The sequence below is a fragment of the Chrysochloris asiatica genome, unplaced genomic scaffold, assembly GCF_000296735.1.
Source record: "Chrysochloris asiatica unplaced genomic scaffold, ChrAsi1.0 scaffold00120, whole genome shotgun sequence".
NCBI classification, from domain to species: domain Eukaryota; kingdom Metazoa; phylum Chordata; class Mammalia; order Afrosoricida; family Chrysochloridae; genus Chrysochloris; species Chrysochloris asiatica.
In genome coordinates, this window is record NW_006408638.1 from 2,208,425 (window position 1) to 2,227,981 (window position 19,557).

The 19,557-nt window shown below is 37.0% G+C and overlaps 1 protein-coding gene across 1 annotated transcript; it reads left to right on the forward strand.

The window, feature by feature from the left end:
- Positions 1 to 3,944: 3,944 nt before the first annotated feature.
- Positions 3,945 to 5,075, forward strand: GPR15 (G protein-coupled receptor 15). Its single transcript, XM_006868601.1, has one exon. It carries the CDS (start codon positions 3,963 to 3,965, stop codon positions 5,049 to 5,051), a length of 1,089 nt encoding a protein of 362 aa, XP_006868663.1. The 5' UTR covers positions 3,945 to 3,962; the 3' UTR covers positions 5,052 to 5,075.
- The last annotated feature ends 14,482 nt before the right edge of the window (positions 5,076 to 19,557 follow it).

The following is a 19,557-nucleotide window of genomic DNA, read 5'->3' on the forward strand; positions in this document are numbered from 1 at the left end:
TCATATATATATACATTCATACAAGTACGTAGTATTTAAATAGACCATGTTTTCCCCATTAATATTTTTCAAGTAAAAATTGTCCAACTTCAAACTATTTGTCGAAACACATCATTTTATTAAACATTCAAGACTTACCCAGTAGGATAGATTTCAAACCCAGAAATGTCAACTCTGTTGATTAGTTTCTGTCATCTGCAGCCTATGTTTCATACAGGATACGTCACCAAACAAACTAAATGAATAGTACAAAACAGCCAGGAGCCCAGAGGAAGATAGGCCCAGAGCTTTAAATCACACTCTGAAGCTGCCCTCGATCAAGGAACCCCTCCTTCCATGACCTTGACTCATATACCTCAGACTAAGGGAATATTAGTTCACCTCAGGAAGGACAAGAGAAGGAGGGAGTAGAGAAGGTAGGACACTCTTCTTAATAAATCATATGGCAGTGGTTGTGAGCCAGTGAATCAGTTCTGACTCATAGCAACCCCATATAGGGTTTCTGAGGCTGTGAATCTTTCAGGGAGCAGAAAGCATGAACTTTCTCCTGTGAAGCAGCTGGTAAGTACGAACTACTGACTTGCCGTTAGCAGCCCAACTTGTAACCCACTATGCTACCAGGGCTCCTAATATATTATATGTTATTGTTGTTTAGTACCATGGAGTCAGTTCCGACTCATAGCAACCCTGCATAGGGTTTCCGCGGCTTTAAATCTTTACGGGAGCAGAAAGCCTCATCTTTCTCCTGCTGAACGGCTGGTAGTTTCGAACTGCTGACCATAAGATTAGCATCCTGATTAGTAACCACTATGCTACCAGAGAAGAAATTAAAACATAGAAAGGACCGCACATGTTTATCAATTTTATTTTCATCTACACGCTTACATTCTATGCAACAGTGATATGTATTAAAACTACAATTTCAGAGATTAAGAAGGAGGATGGTGGGAGAGAAGAGTATAAGAGAGCATTGACCTACTTCTGCCCATGAAGACTTAAAATACCTGAAGAAGTCAGTTTCAAAATTTGTCATATTTTACTATAGTTTTTCTAATGTAAAATGGAAGCATATGAGAGAAAAATATAATAGGATTTCTTCTATGGTAAGCTGTTTCTCAATGTTTTGATTATGCCAAAATCTTCCTTTTACAGTGCCTGAATTAACAACTTAGTTATGACATCATTTAATACAGGAATGTCTTCTGTCAGATCAATAATTTCAAAAGCAAAGTGCACAGATGTGTAGAGATATAAAAAAAAGGGGTGGGGATGTCAAAAGCTACATAGTCACTGCTATAAAGGTGAGGTGTTTAGAAAAAAGATCAGATGGGATTTATAGGATAGTATTTGGGGAATCATGGTGTGGTGTTGTAAGATCAGCACTGGACTGTAAACCACAAGGTCTGCAGTTCACACCCACCAGCTTCTCCTTGAAAACTCTAAACAGGGTCGCTATGAGTTGAAACCAACTCTATGACACTTAACAGTAACAACATTTGGAAAATCATAGGGAGAACATTTCCTAATAACTCAGTAACAACCTGTGCTATGCAGATGACACTATCTTGCTTGCCAAAAATGAAGCCTAATTGAAGTGCTTGATGGTAGTTGTGTGCCATGGAGTCGGTTCTGATTCATAACAACCCCATATAAGGTTTCCAGGTCTATAAATCTTTACCAGAGCAGAAAGATGCATACTTTTCCAATGGAACGGCTGGTAGATTTGAACTGCTGACTTTGTGGTTAGCAGCCCAATGTATAACCCGCTATGCTACTGTTGTTGTTGTTGTTGTTGTTGTTGTTGTTAAGAGGCATTGATTCAGTTCTGACTCATAGCGACCCTATATGGGTTTTCTGAGGAGCAGCTGGTCGGTTTGAACTGCTGACCTTGTGATTCAAAGTAAAGGCCCTTAGTTGAAGTCCTTTCAGAAGGTAAAAAACGATGGCCTTCAGTATGGATTACACCTGAACATGAAGAAAACAGAACTCCTTATAACTGGGCCCAGAAGTAACATCATAATAAATGGTGAAGAAATTGAAGTTGCCCAAGGATTTCATTCTACTTGTATCAATAATCAACTCCTATGAATACAACAGTCAAGAAATCAAATGCTGTATTAGGAAAATCTGCAGCAAACGACCTTTAAATTTTTAAAAACAAAGATGTCACTTGGATGATTAAGATGTGCCTGACCAAAGAAATGGTCTTTTCAATCTCATATGCATGTGAAAGCTGGACAATGAAAAACACTGAAGAAGAAACGAAACATTTGAATTATGGTATTGGCAAACAATAGTGAAGAGTCCTCTGATGGCCAGAAGAATTAACAAATCAGTTTTGGAGGGAAAACAGCCAGGATGCTCTTAAAAGCAAGAATGGTGAGACTTCTTGCTTGGTTTAGACACATCATCAGGAGGTTTCAATTGCTGGAGAAAGGAAAAGTGCTTGGTAAAGCAGAGGGTCAGTGAAAAAAGAAAATCTCAATGAGATGAATTGACCCAATGGGAATGGCTACAGAAATGGGATCAAAAATAACAATGGTTGTGAGGGTGGTGAGAACACTTTGTTTTGTTGTGCATAATATTACCATGAGTCAAAGGCAATGAGTTCTGGTGTGGTGCTGTGGGTTAAAGCTCTGGACTGCAAAGTTGGTTCGAATAGCAACGGTGGTTCAAGCTCACCAACTGCTCCTTGAAAACCCTGTACAGGGTCGCTGTGGGTCGGAACAGACTCAAAGGCACTTAACAACAATAACAAAACCAACAAAAATAATGGTGGGGGTGAGTGAGGGAGGGGGGCCTCCTAGTCAAGGTTATTAATTCATATCAAAAGAAAAATTAATTAGTCTGATTTATGAGGACAAAAATAGCAAAATTTGTGATTTTTAAGTCTGTTTGTAAATTCATAGATAACAAGGAAGCCTGCAGTTAAACCCCACTGAATTCATCCCTGCTGAATTATACTGAATCAGAAAAATAAGAGTTTTCTGGATGAAATCAATGAAACTAACATTTCTAGAGAATTTATCATGTGCAAAGTGCTGTTCTAAGCATAGTGAGAAGTCTAAAAAAGTATAAAGGCACATTTGTAGTCCCAGTCTTTTGAGGATTTTAAAAAACATATTGAATAAGGAAGGATCAATTGTATATGAACTACTTACTTACTAAGTGTAGTCAAGTCGTCATCTGACTCATAGTGACCTCGTACAGGGTTTCTGAGGAGCAGCTGGTGAGCTTGAACCACCTGCCTTTCCGTCCAAGCTAATGTTACAGTGCAGCGCATTAACCAAATTAACCAACAGCACCACACCAGGACTGCTGTATATAATCGGAAAGAGCCAAATATGTGGAAAGAGTCTCATGCCCTAATTGGAATATTATGTTTGTTATAGATGAGCATTTGTATGTTTTGGGAAGTTTCCCATTCACCCTTTAAACAAGGAAAGATCAGTTTTCTTTATATTTTCACCAGAGACATAAATACAAAGAGGTATGTTCATCACTATTCCCTTACAATTCTAAAAATACCCTAAGTGTGAAATAAACATCTAGATTAAAGGAATTTTAAGTCTCAGAAAAACAAAAAGTGAATTTTAAGCAGGTAAAAGAAAAAAAGTCAAGTCAATTCCTAATATTTGAACATTAAGAAACAAATTGAATTATCTTCAATGAAGAAGTTGAAAAAGCACCTCAGTTTCATGGACAGATGCAAATAAAGAAAACCACAACCACAACCAACCAACACCAATCAGAGTGGTGTTCCTCATAGGGCCCCTTTTGAGGATTGGTAGAAACTGCTTTTTGAAAATCTATGTTTTTGTGTTTGTGCCAAGACCAAAGAGAAGAAACAGAAGAGAGAGAGAGAGAGTCTTTGTGTAAGAGAAGCTGCTTTGAGAGATCTAAAATCCATACAAAAATCTCATTGGTAAGGAAACTTACCAGATTTGACCTTCGATTTTATAATGATGGACCCAGAAGCAACCTCAGTTTATTTGGATTACTCCTATGCTACAAGCCAAATACCTGATAATGAGGAGAACCCCTTCCACGTTCCCTATACTTCTATCCTTCTTCCCATCTTTTACACAGTTGTGTTCCTGACTGGAGTGCTGGGGAACCTCGTCCTCATGGGTGCGTTGCATTTCAAACAGGGCAGCCGAAGACTGATTGACATCTTTATCATCAACCTGGCTGTCTCTGACTTCATTTTCCTTGTCACTCTGCCTCTCTGGGTGGATAAAGAAGCATCTTTAGGACTGTGGAGGACGGGCTCTTTTCTGTGCAAGGGCAGCTCCTACATGATCTCAGTCAATATGCACTGCAGTGTCTTCTTGCTCACCTGCATGAGCGCTGACCGCTACCTGGCCATCATGTGCCCAGCCATATCCAGAAAACTCAGAAGGAGAGACTGCGCATACGGAGTCTGCGCCAGCATCTGGTTTATCTCCTGCCTCCTGGGGTTGCCTACTCTTCTGTCCAGGGAACTCACGCTGAGTACTGATAATAAGCCATACTGTGCAGAGGAGAGAGCCTCTTCAGTAAAACTGACTTGGGCCCTGGTGGCTTTGATTTTCACTTTTTTTGCCCCCTTGCTGAGCATTGTGACCTGCTACTGCTGCATTACAAGGAAACTGTGTGCCCATTACCATGGGTCAGGAAAGCATAACAAAAAGCTGAGGAAATCCATAAAGATCATCTTTATTGTAGTGACAGCTTTTGTCTGCTCCTGGCTGCCCTATAATACTTTTAAACTCCTCACCATCATCTCTGGATTGCAGAAAGATTTCTACGTTTCCTCAGCCGTTCTCCAGGTGGGCATGGAGGTGAGTGGACCCCTGGCATTTACCAACAGCTGTGTCAATCCTTTCATTTACTATATCTTTGACAGTTACATCCATCGGGCCATTGTGCACTACTTGTGTCCCTGCCTGAAGAACTATAACTTTGGGAGCAGTACCGAGACATCAGATAGTCACCTCACTAAGGCTCTCTCCAATTTCATTCACACAGAGGATTTTGCTAGAAGGAGGAAGAGATCTGTGTCACTCTAAAAGTGAACTGTGACATTTCAAGCTGGTGGGTTGAGGAGTTACTTTTTGTCAGCAACAAACACAAGAAAAGTACTGGTGTTGGGGTTCATGTTGTTACCTAAATACAAGGAAGAACTGATTTTTTTTTTTCCAAAGAACTCAGAATGCCCTGTGTTTGTGGATACAATTAAGAGTTGCAATAGATAAAACTAAGACATGCAATTTTTTCAGCTAAATGTCCTTATTTAACCTTTGCCAGTCAAGTTCACCAGACACAATTCAACTCTCATCTGTCCTTGAACTCTTAGACAAAGGTTAAGGTTCCTGCTTGACTCAGTTGCTTTCTTTATGATTGTCAACACACATTCAGGTCCTGTTTTCTCTCAAAAATCTGATACCTTGGTCCACATCATCTTTCATACTGGATTTTAAATTGAACAACAATTAAAAGATTCTGTCTTCCAACAGTGTCTTTCATCTGATGCCCCTTCACAATTCTTTGGACCAGCTAAAAGCTCATGGAGATAAAATCATTTTGTGCTGTGGACTTGGATTTGGGACTTACTTTACCACCTGGTATTCTAGAATATTTTAACAATAAGCAGAAGGCAAGTCTTGACCTTTATTTGCCTTATACATTGATTGAAATGTATTATGTTTTATAATGTGGTAACTACTTTTTAATGGGGGTTTACTATGCTCTTTTGTTTTCATTGCCTTTATAAATTAGGATATGACTTCACTTTAATTACATGTTTTAAAATACTCAGTTAAGTACTTAGCAAATGAAAATATTACTACTAAGCTAATTAGAGGCCATCAAATGTTTAACTCCACCCCATGTGAATGCATTATTGTATATTTTCATTAAAATGATAATGTTACACTATCATTTGTATTTTGTATATGACTTCAAGAAGTGATCCAGTAATATAGGAAAAAATCATTATCTGTATTTAGCCCAACAGAAACCTATAATAAAGATACTACTTGAATTTTTAACTGTTCCAAGCCCAGAGACCTTTCTAAATTCATTCACCTAATAAATAGTTATTGAGTTAATGTGTACCTATATTTCTCATAAAACCTTTGAAGTGAAAAATACATAATTAGCAGCAACACAACTGGATGGCACTTAACAACAACAAAAGGCTTTGCATTAACAAACGTGCTTTTATAAATATCTTTTGATTCAAGACAAAGTGTGTGATATACATGTATTTTTCCCCTACTGTTGTCCCAAATGAATTATAATTTTATTTATATTAAGTTAGAAAATCAGAGAAAACTTAGAATTTTTTCAGAGCTAGGTAATTAATTTTATATTAAGAGAATTCTCAAATATTAAGTATCCTCTTATAATATATTTCAAAATAACAAATCCATTGTTGATTCTGACACAGAGACACTGTGGAACTGAGTTGAAATGTTTCAAAGCATTTCCAAGGCTGTAAATCTTTACAGTAGCAGACTGCTTCATTTTCCTTCTGCAGAGAGATTAGTGGACTCAAACACTTGACCTTTCAGTTATAGGGCCACCAGGGCTCCGGTAAACAATAAAAAGTTGGAAATATAATTTTGGTTTTAGAAATGAGATAATTTCCTTTAACCTTTTATTAAATAAAAAAATATTTTAAAGTATTCTTCTATATTTTAAAACATCTACCAACATACTAATACTAATACTCTAATAGCATTTTATTAACTGTGGTTATAGAGGAAAGAAGATTGAAAATAATAACAAAGAATGTGTCTTGGAAAACTTCAAAACTGTTTAATAGATTTCTACTGGTTAATCAAAACCAGAAGATAAAACCATACCCTTCTTTAAAACAAATGAACAAAAACAGTTTTACCAATCATGTAAACCCAGTGTCTTTGAGAAATGAAACCATAAAAAACAAACAAACACCTAAATCAGCTAAAGTATTCATTGGGAAATGATAAAATTTGGATTATTAGTTCTGGATTAACCTTTAATGTTGAGACACTGAACAAGTTAGTTTAATCTTTTCATACCTTAAACTGGTAATATCTATGGCGCTGTAGGATAAGTTCTGGACTGCAAGGTCAGTTTGAACCACAAGCTCAGTGATTCAAACTTAGCAGCAGCGACTTGGAAACCCTATACAGGGTTACTATGAGTCAGAACCCACTTGACGACACTTAACAACAACAACAACATAGAATTTCCAAGGACATTGTAAGACTAATAAGTATAAATAAATACAGGTAAAACATGTATAGATAATTCAATTCATAAAGCAACTGAATTTCTATTACTAATTACTGAATGTTGCTTACAAATGTCCAAACTACAGTGTCATTTTATCCCTTTAGTTTTTACTGTAAATATTTAAGGTAACATGAAAAAAATTATATTGTTAGACTTGGCAATATTTTAAATTGATATGGTAATTTGGCTTTAAGGAAATCCTAAGTCTATTTTAGAATGTTCTTATGATGGAAGGAAAGATTGACGTAGTTTTACAGATGGTAAAACTTTGGTAGAAAAATATTTAATAACTTGACCAAACTGATATGTTATTAGGTTATATATTCCTCTGGTGTGAAATATAATTTATAACATAATAGCATTAAAGGGTTTTTATCAATTATTTGGTTAAGTCTCACTTTACATATTTGTAAAACAGCAGTATTTTCTTGTTTTTTAATATGAACAATTCTTATTTTATACATACGTAGATATATATACATAGACAGAAATATTTCAAGATTTTCCATATCTTCATTAAACTACTTATATGGCTACTGTGTGATCATTTAAAGTCATTGTAGAACGGCCCAGGAGATATATGTTGCAGTTGACCGGGGGGGGGGCAACTGATTTGTTTTATTTATTTTTTTAGTAGAACAGATTAACACATATTGCCAAGAATTTCCAGAAAATGAGTCTTGGTCTGTAATATAATCTGAATACAACCATGCCATCCTGGTTATATCAAAAATTAGAAGAAGAAAAAAAAATAGTAAGATTAATGATCAAGAATCAATATCTAAAAAAAATCACCATATATTAATATTACCTGTCATCTACTAAAACAGACCAAAGTTATTACCAGAACTTTAATGATAAATATAAACTGATAGTAATCTCCCAAGTGTTTATCACATAACTTTTCTTGAACTTGCCCCAGAAAAACTTCCCCATTAAATCTTGGGTAAGACATCTGATCATTTATAACTAATTTATAAAATAGACATACCTAGGGCACACACAGTTGCTGACATACATTTATTCCATTTGGACCACATTGAGAAGATTTAAACCTGGTGATCATGGATTCCCTTAATTTGTCCACTCTAAAAAGTCAAATTCGCCTCGGTGGTGAACTTCAGTATCAATAAGCATCTTAAAGGGTAGCTATGTGCGTGACTGAGGGTGGAATATTAGTAAGGGTCAGAAGTTAATTTTTAAATAGATGCAGAAATGCACAGTATGATGGTAAGGTGAGTGAAAGAAATCTTCTCTGTATGATTCATCTTTACTCCTCAAATCACTCTCTATTCTTCGTATGTCTCAGAAGTAAGAAATGACTTGTCAAGTGTGTGTGCTACACAGAACAGTAAGATTTGATTTTCCCGCAGAGCTCATTCACAAAAGTCAAGCTATACTGAAAGAATTGCAAGTATACTTCTAAAAGAACCACTTGTGTAGCCTGCTAATAAGATGGTGGCCTCCAGTTCCACTAGCGAGAGAAGTGCCTTCAGAAGAAAAGCAGGAGGATGGAGTCCCTGGGTGCAAACAGTTAATGCATTCAGCTTCTAACTGTTAGTTTGGAGGTTTGGGTACACCAAGAAAAGAAAGGCCTTGTGATACACTTCCTAAAGATTAGCGACTGAGTACGCCATAGGACACAACTCTATCTGACCTAATGATAACTTGCTGGTAATTCTAACTACCAAATTATTTGCAAACGGTTGCATTTTTGCTCCCATGGATCTTGTCCCTTACAAATGTCTATTCTTATTTCAAGTGTACTTTTCTTCCTTTGAGTCAACATACTTGGTTTTATCAATTCCAGGAGTAAGAATTATGACTGTCGTTGTTAAGTGCCATTGTTGAGTTGGTTCCTACAGATAACAATCCTGTATAGGGTTTCTCAGGACCAGCTGGTAGATCTGAATCACTGACCTTGCAGTTAGTAGTCCAGTGCTTAGGATTTCTGAGGAGCTTCTGGTGAGTTTGGACCGCTGACCTTGTGATTCAAACCGACCTTGAGGCCTGGTGCTTATCCTACAGTGCCACAGTAGGACTCCACAATTATAACTCGACTTTACATACTAATGTAACAATTATTGAAAAACTACAGTATCTGTGACCAGATTTTATATTGCAGTTGTAAAAATTCACTTTAGGATGAACAATCCTTGTCATTTCTTATCTTTATTCTTTCCTAAATCAGCTATGTTCTGATAAGTGGAAACGGCATCCCAACATACACCCACCACATTAGAAAAACAAAACAAAACAAAAATACTATCTTAAATATCCATGTTTCAAACTGCCAATAAAGTGAAGTTTTTGATAAATTAGCTCATAGTAAAATATAAGCTCATATACAATGTCTGTTTATGAATCTAAACAACGTGGTAAGTGTGCTTCCATAGTGGTTTACAGCCTTGGAAACCCTATACAGGGTCACTATGAGTCAGAGCTGACTCAGTGACACCTAGCAACAGCAACAACAGCATTTTGTTAGTAGGCAGACACTAACTGAACCAATAATTAATTCTTGGTTAACTTTTAAAAGTATGAATTTATAAGATCCAAATGCTATTTAAAACTGGAGAGGAGGTTTTCAGTTGACTGTACATAGTTAGGTCGAATTAAAGTTAATGGAGGCAAGTGGCCCCTTTAAGGGATTAATGGTACAATGTTCGTATAATTTTTATAATACTCTGCAAACCTAGATAAAGATGTCATTAGCTTGACACTTTTCAGAGCTTTTTTTGTTTACTCATTTCCTATCACTCCCTCTTTAAAGAGAGCCAAGCTTCATCTCTGAATATCTCATGCTTGTCAATATTAGAGTGAAATGTGTTTGCTCTTAGCAATGCTACTTAGAAAGATTTCATTTCCCTGTTACTATTAGTTCTGAATGACATAAATTTTCTTTGCTAGCTTACCTGTGTAAAAATAGGACCAACGATTCTTTCCATAGTGCTCTCAACTCAGCCAGGCTCAATAATCCATTGCAATGGTCACACAGAATTTAGGCACCATACTCATGATTATGGGTTTATTAGGGACACAGGTTGTATTTACAGGTCAGAAATACTCAGGGTATAGTTGTTCCAATCAGAATAGCCTCTTCTCAGCTATACCCATAGGCAGGACTCTCTCTTCCAGGCCAATGTTACAAAGCTCTTTTATACTACTAATAAGTGCCCATAGGACACACCATTCCACCAGAAGCCTCACCTTGAAGGCACTTGACTCTAGAACCCTCAGTTAAATGTCTGGGTGCACCCCACTCTGATAGCAAGTTCCCTGCCCCAAGTCACTCAGCTTTACTTGTTCAATGGGCTGGGAAATCGATTGCTCTGTCTCATACTCTGGTTCTTGGTTGCTGCTACTGCTGTTCCTCTCCCACTCCTCTGGTGTCACAGCTTTCTGTCCCTGGGATGATAGGTTCAATGCATAGGGATCTCAGGGTCCGAAGAATACACTCTACTTCTGATTCTCCTTCTTTAATGGTAGTGAGATTCCCCCCCCACCCCCCGCCGTTTCTGAGATAGTTCATTTTATATCCATATTAGAGTTCAAGGTTTTGCAATTACAATCTTTACTCTGTTAAGATCTACAGTTGTATCATGTCATCCTATCAGTATCTTCTCTCCTCGTCTTTTACCCAGAGCTAGCAGGAAAAGAGCCGGTTGGTGGGAGTTACAGAGATTAAGGTTAGAAGAGATATATTAAATAATTCACTTCATCACAACTGTATAAACTTCATCTATAAATGCACTCTCCCATTTTTTTATGCAAGACAGAAGATATATTCTCAGATCAAATAAAACATTATGCATCAAAATTATGTAAACCAAAGACTCTGTTTTGAATTTTTTTTAACATTTCTGAGGCAGCCTTCAGCAATCAAGTTGCTGGTTTCGTCATAGAATATTGTAGTTATATGCCATCAAGTCAGTTCTGACTCATAGTGACCTTGTATAGGATTTCTGAGGAGTGGCTGGTAAGCTTTGAACTGCTGATCTTGTAGTTCAAACTGACCTTGCAGTCCAGTGCATTATCCTGAAGTGCCACATGAGACCTTTGATATATAAGAGCTGTCTGTTGCAAAATTTTCACAAATGTCTAAATAAGCAAATGTCAGTCTATTGTATAATTTACTCCCCATAAATCCAGCAAAATGTGACCTCTTCACAGCTATGCATGATGTGTAGATAATAACAAAAAACTGGATTCTAGGTATTTGGCCTGACTCATTTGTTGAGTCATCCATTATCTCATTGCATCATAGACCAATGGTGTAAATGTGTGCCTTTTAAGCTGTGTACCTGTGGATTTCTTCAAAAGAGTCAAAATCCCAAACAATGAACCGTGAATGCAAAGTGTCTATAGTATATGCACTATGACAAGCATACTAAAAACAAAAACAAATTCATTGCCATCAAATCAAGTCAGAGTCGAACTGCTCCACTGGGTTTGAACCAACAACCTTTTGGTTAGTAGTCAAGTGTTTAACACTGTGTCACCAGGGTTCCTCATGACAGCCATAAATTGGTTAAATCTCCTTATTGTAACTGATGGATTCTGAGGCAGATACATTACACACACAATTACACATGCACTCAAATAGCTTCTTTATCCTACTCTTATGTACACACACAAATATGCAAACACAGAATGTGCAAATATAGCTTATAAGTATGTAAGTATGTATTGAATCTTGTTGCTAATATTAAGTCTAAAATACTTGAGTTGAATATGGCTGTTTTGCAATTAGAAGAATAAAAGCAAGGAGAAAATAAAACAACATAAAAGCAACAACAAAAACACATTAAACATAAAATACAAAATAAAATGGGATAAGTACAAATATGTCTACAGCTACAATAGAAAACAAATGAATTGTGTTGTTAAGTGTCGAGTCAGTTCCAACTCAAAGCAACCCTATATAGGGTTTCTGAGGATGAGCTGGTGGGTTTGAACCTCCTATCTTGTGGTTAATAGTCCAGTGCTTATCCTATAGTGCCACATCAAGACTCCAAAAATATATTGCTGTTAAGTGTTGCTGAGTTGGTTCCAACTCATAGTGTCCCTGCAGATTATCCAAGGAGCAACTGGGGTTTGAACTGCAGACCTTGTGGTTCAAACTGACCTTTCGGTCCAGTGTTTATCCTCCAGTGCCATACCAGGACTTTCTAAAAATGTTTAGAATTACCTATTAAAAGGTTGAATAAATAGTAGGCTCCACAGTCCACCCTCGGAAACCCTGTACAGGGTCACTATGGGTCGGAACCGACTCGACGGCACTTAACAACAACAACAGTCAACTACTACATATGGCAAGTAGTACGTGTTCCTTCATGGAATTTACAATCCTCATAATTACTTATTTTTTGAATCAAAGAATGAATCCTGGTATCAAAGAAGATTTTGATATATGAAAAGAAAATTATAAGTCAAATAAAGTTTTTTTTGTCTTTCCCAGTGTTTAGGGAAAATCTCATACTTACTTCATATACAAATCACTTCCTATTACTCTCATTTCTGATATGGTTATTTCTTAAATACCGTTATTTAGGAACTATATCCCTAAAAGAAATGTTTACATTGGCATTCCTAAGTGAAAATTATTTCACTGTCCTTAAAGATTTACAGATTCAACAGAGTATTTAAGTACAAATACATATCTTGAACAGTATTTCAGCTGAAATTTATTTTCAAACGACAAACTAAAAAAGGTATGCGAAGCAAAGTTGGTAGCTGCAGACCAGCCTTGCCTAGAGACAGTGATTTAATGAAATGCCCTCTCATTTACCCTCAGTTTAGAGCAAAACCAAAACTGAACATTCGGGTGGAGTGGTAAATGAGAAATGAAACTTGGACTGTAGTTTCATATTTAAAGCAAACATACCGACTCAGAGGAATTGTCTTTGAAGGAAGATGGAAGCAACTAGTTTAGTTCTAGTGAGAAAGATGTCCATGATGCAGACATGGCCTATGTGCATAAATAAAAATCATCAAAGATTTAAAAATTAATAAGGAATTGAAGAAAAAAAAATCTTAATGCAGAACTGTATAATTTATGCAGTCATTGGGAATTCAGATCATAATAATTTAACTTCTGTAACTCAAAAATAGAAAATGTGCTTCTAGTATACTCATTAAAAGGCTGAAAATTATAATAAACAGTAACCAAATTTTAAATCAATTACTTTTTATTAAATTGGCAAAGATTTAAACATGAAATATTTAGGTTGACCAGGATTGCCAGTATGGGGTGTGGAGAAGGCTTCTTGGACTATTGATGGAGAGTCATACGATTAAACATACAAGAAGAAATTTAGAACATAGATCAAAAGCAATTCCACTTGAGGATTTTACCCTGTGAAACTGTCCATGTACAAAGATATCTGCACATAGTTTTTTATTACAGCATTCTTTGTAAATGTTGTTGTTGGTGTTAGGTGCCTTCAAGTTGGTTCCCAACTCATAGCAATCCTATGCACACAGAACAAAATACTGCCCGGTACTGTTATCTTCACAATCCTTACTATATTGTTGTGTACATTGTTGCAATCACTGTGTCTAATCCATTTTGTTGAAGGTCTTCCTCTTTTTTTTACTGATTCTCTGCTTTAACAAGCATGATGTTCTTCTCCAGGGACTGATCCCTGCCGATATGTCCAAAGTACACAAAATGAAATCACATCCTCACTTTGAAGGAGCATATTGGCTGTATTTCTAAGATAGATTTGATCATTCTTTTGGCAGTCCATGGTATATTCAATATTCTTTGCTAATATCATAATTCAAAACCAGCGTGTTTACTCAAATTTTCCTTATTCATTATCAAGCTTTCACACCCATATGAGGTAACTGAAAATACCACATCTTGGGTCAGGTGTACCTAAGTCTTCAAGATGACATGTTTGCTTTTTAATGCTTTAAAAATGTCTATTGCAGCAGATTTACTCCATATCACATGTCCTTTGATTTACTAACTGCTGTTTCCAGGAGCATTGACTGAGGATCCAAGTAAAATGAAATCCTTACAGTTTCAATCTTTTTTTTATTTATCATTATGTTGCTTATTGGTCTAATAGGCAAGATTTCTGTTTGTATTTTGTTATTTTCCCCACTGAGTTGTACTCTACACTATAGGCTGTATTCTTTGGTCTTCATCAATAATTTCTTCAAGTCCTCTTTGCTTTTAGCAAGCAAAACTGTGTCATCCGCATATCGCAGATTGCTATTGAGACTTCCTTTAATCCTCATGCTGTATTCTTCTTCATATAGTCCAGCTTCTAAGATTATTTGCTTAACATATATATTGAATAAGTATGGTAAAAAGCCATATTTTCTTACTACTATGCTTTTTTCTTTGTTTCCAATTTTCACATTCCAGTCACCAGAATGTAAATGCATCTTGATTGCATGCTTGATCAATTTCAGACTGCAGAAGCTCATAAAATATTCGATATCTTCATCTTTGCCACTAGTGGTTGGTGCATAAATCTGATAATAGTAGTATTAATTAGTCTTCCTTGCAAGCATATAGATGATATCCTATCAGTTACAATAGTATACAAGAAAGCATCTAAGTGTTCATGGAAAATGGAATGGAAAGAAATTGGAATTTTCACATGAAATCTGGAAGCCCCTTGTATTTTAGAATAAATCATTAAATGCTCTTTTTGACAATAAATACAAGCTGATTCTCTTCCGTTTTTTATTTACCACAAAGTAAACCATATGATTAACCTATTCAAAATCACTGATTACAGTCAATTTCAGTTCATTAATGGTTAGGGTAAAGGAGCCCTAGTAGCCTCGTGAATTATGAGCTGGGCTGCTAACTGAAAGGTCAGTAATTCAAATCTACAAGTCTCTCCACAGGAAGAAGATGAGGCTTTCTACTCCAGTAAAGATTTACAGCCTTGGAAACCCTGTACAGGGTTGCTATGAGTTGGAATAGATGCAATGGCACTTAACAACAACAAGAAGAAAGCTGGATTGTCAACCTATCATTGCCAGTTTTAAATTTGGAATTTGTAATAGTTTTCAAATTACTTTAGAAGTTTTCCAACTGCTTTCATTTTTATTGAATCAAAAATGAAGTAGGAGTATAGAGGCACAAAGTAACTGGCTTGCAAGCTTTCAAGAGGAAGCCTAGTTTCAGAGGGTATGGGGAAAGGTAGACTCTCCACTGAATGGTTTCCAGCCTGTCTGCATGGGGCTGGTGAATGGAGATGGGGATAAGACTCTTGTGGCTCAATAGTGAATAACTGCTATCAGGGCTGATTGTGAGTGTTATAAATGTAAAGGTAGATGTTTTGTAACAAAAAGAGGGGAGTGGTTGATCTTGCAGTCCATGAGCAGAGATGGTCTCCCTGGGACCATCAAGGAAGAAGAGCCAAGTGCGGGACCCTATCCAGAGAAACAGTTAACGCCAGAAATGGAGGCAGAGACAATGACATGGAGAGATGGAGCAGCTGGGGACTCTGGACTCAGGGAGGAAGAGGCTCTGTGTGCTGATGGCCAGGGGGTAGGGGGCGGGCTTGTGGGGTGTGCCCTTTCGTTGTTCAAATGGTTGTATATTCCTGAGGGATTAGGTGTACATTAAAAAAAAAAACAAAAAACAGGGAATGGAAGCAAATGCTGTTGAAGGATGATGCATGGAGGGGATTGTAATCATTGCAATGAAACAAAATACAATAGGATGAATGGCAGGCTGATGTTCTCCCAGTAAACTATCACCTAATTCACAATTTTAAAAAATTTAAAAAATGAAGTAGAACACCTGAAGATCAGCACCTCGGTCATTGGTGGTTGTGTGCCATCGAGTCGGTTCGGACTCATAGCAATCCTGTATAGGGTTTCCAAGGATCGGCTGATGAGTTTGAACCACCGACTTTGTGGTTAAAACCAACCTTGTGGTTAAAACCGACCTTGTGGTGCAATGCATTATCCTGAGCACTACTCCAGGATATTGTTGTTGTTGTTAAGTGCCATCGAGTCGGTTCCGACCCATAGTGACCCTGTATAGGGTTTCCAAGGAGCAGCTGGTGAGCTTGAAGTACTGACTTCGCAGTCTAGCATATTAACCCACAGCATCACACCAGGATGTGGTTGTTGTTGTTATTATGTGCCGTGAAGTCGGTTCCAACTCATAGCGACCCTGTACAGGGTTTCCGGGGCTGTAAGTCTTTATGGGGCAGAAACCCTCATCTTTCTCCCACAGAACAGATGGACGTTAGCTGTCGTTAAATTGGCTCCTACTCATTGTAACCCAAAAACAATGGACTGAAGGGCTGCCAGTACTGCACCAGCATCATGGTCAGTTATGGATTGTCTTATAGTTTTAATTGAGTGGTTGTTGGAAGTCGATTGTCAGTCCTTTCTTCTTGCCTCAGTCTGGAAACTCCATTTGAAACATGTTCAGCATCATTACAACACAAGTCTCCAATGACAGATGGAGGAGCTTCGGTGAGGAATTGAATCCAAGTCTTCAGCATGGAAGGTGAGAATTCTACCACTGACCCTTCATTTCCCTAATGACAGATACTAAGAGCTCAATAAATGATTGCTGTTGTTGTCAGGTGCCATCGAGTCGAAACCGACTCCTAGCGATCCCATGCACAGCAGAATGAAACAATGTCCAATCCTGGGCCAACCTCACTGCTGCTGCCACACTTGAGTCTAAAATAAATAATAGTTGAGAAATATCCTCATTTTATAAATAAAGAAAATAAAACTCTAAGAACAAAATTTCACATAATTTTTAATGAATCAAGAATTGTCAAGAATTGATGCTTTTGAGTTATGGTGTTGGAAAAGAATATTGAAAGTGCCGTGGGCTGCCAAAAGAACCAACAGATCTGTGTTGGAGGAAGTGCAGCCAGAGTGTTCCTTGGAGGCCAAGATGGCCAAACTTCATCTCTCATATTTCAGACATATTGTCAGGAGGGACAAGTCATTGGAGAAGGATATCATGTCTGGTAGGGTGGAGAGTCAGAGAAAAAGAGGAAGACCCCCAGTGAGATGGATTGGCCAAGTGGCAGCATCAATGGGTTCAAGCATGTCAACAATAGTGTGGTTGGCCCAGGATTGGGCAGTGTTTTGTTCTGCTGTGCATAAGGTCACTATGAGTTGGTACCAACTCAATGGCCCCTAACAACAACAACAAACATCTTCCTGGTGTGGCACTGTGGGCTAATGTGTAAGACTGCAAAGTCATTTGAACTGCAAGGTTGGTGGTTCAAGCTCCTTTGAAACCCTACACAGGGTCTCTATGGGTCAGAATTGACTTGACAGCACTTAACAACAATAAACACCTTTCTAGCATTCTTTGCTTGCAGCCACAATCCATCTGACATCACTAATGATATCTCTTGTTCCACATCCTTGTCTGAATCCGGCTTAAAATTTGGCAGTTTTCTGTCATTGTACTGTTACAGCTATTTTTTAATTATCTTTAGCAAAATATTGCTTGCATGGGATACTAATGATATTGTCTGATGGTTTCCACATTCCATTGGATTATCTCTCTTTGGACTTGGCACAAATATAGATCTCTTTCAATCATTTGGTGAGGTAGTTGTCTTCCAAATTTCTTGGCATAAATGAGTGAGTGCCTTCAGTGTTGCATCGGTTTGTTGAAAGATTTCAATTTGTATTCCATCAATTCCTGGAGGCTGGTCCTTTGTCAATGCCTTCAATGCACCCACTTTTTCCTTTAGTATCATTGGCTCTTGATCATATGCTATCTTTTGATATGGTTGAAAACTTACCATTTCTTTTTGGTACAGTGGCTCTGTGTATTCATTCTATTTTCTTTTGGTGCTTACTGCATCATTCAATACTTTGCCCATAGATTCCTTCAGTATTTCAAGTCAAAGCTTGGATTTGTTCTTCAGTTCCCTCAGCTTGATAAATGCTGAGTGTGTGCTTACCTTTGGTTTTCTAACTCCAGGTCTTTGCACATTTCATTATATTTAACTTTGTCTTCTCGAACTGCCCTTTGAAATGTTCTATTTAGCTCTTTTACCTCCTTTTATATTTAATTTAATTTTAATTTTATTTTATCCACCTAAGACCCCATGCTATACCCAACGTTCCTTCCTTTCTTCTTTTTTCATAGGGGCCAGTCTTTGTCTGAATGTTTTCCTTACCCTTTTCTATTTGCTCTCTCAGTAAATCTCTTGCTCAATTCTAGTTCAGTGTCTTCTTCCTGTCAAACATGAGTAATGCACAAAGGGAATAAATATTTCCTGAGGGTCCAAGCATCCCTTGGAGAAATGCTCCATCTTACATATGTCAAAGATGGCACATAGTGTACAATGGATTAGCAAGCTTTTTGTGCATTTTCATACAAAGTGGAGAACCCAAAATTTGCCTGTGAAGAGTCTTGAATCACTGGTTTAAGAAAAGTCTTTAATGTATCTTAAACTGTCTAGGTAATATTAAGTCATACAATAATATTACGTCATACAAAAAATAAAAATAGGTTATCAATTTTACCTATTTTCATATTTGCACTATTTTCAACTTTTTTTTTTCACTTGCCTGGGTAAATAAAGTGAGAAATATTCATGTCTTAAAATGATGGAGTCAAAATTCACAGTGTGATGTAATGGAAAACATAAAAGTTTTTGAATCTATAATCCATTATTAGTAAAGCCTGTGTCACCTTAGATAATTTGTTTGACTTTTCTTTCTTTTTTTTTTTTTTTTTGCTTCAATGTTCGTATTTGTAAAGTGAGGATAACTCTGGGAAATATTTAAGACAGTAAATGAGCTCATTTATTATGTACATAGATCCTTTAAGTAGGATTAATTTAGTGTGCTTGCATATTCTTATTAGCAATATATGCAAAAATCTTTATTTTTTTAAGAAAGCAAATTTTAAATTTAAATACGTTAATTATGATAACAAGATTTATTAAGCTGCTATTGGAGTTCATTTCATGTTTTCTGTGCTATTTCTTATCAGTTTTCTTCTTAGTTTTAATGTTTCCTTGTTCTGCTTGGATCTTCATTTTCATGGTAAGTTGTGAACTATATATATATAGAGAGAGAGCTCTGGTAGTGTAGTGGTTACGAATCGGGCTGTGAACTATAAGGTCAGCAGTTCAAAACTACCAGTGGTTCCGCGGGAGAAAGATGAGGCGTTCTGCTCCCGGAAAGATTAACAGCCTCGGAAACCCTGTGCAGGGTCACTATGAGTCGGCACATAACATCGACTCCACGGCACATAACAACAACAACTATATATATATGCTGTTGGAGTATATTTATACACATAATGATATAAGG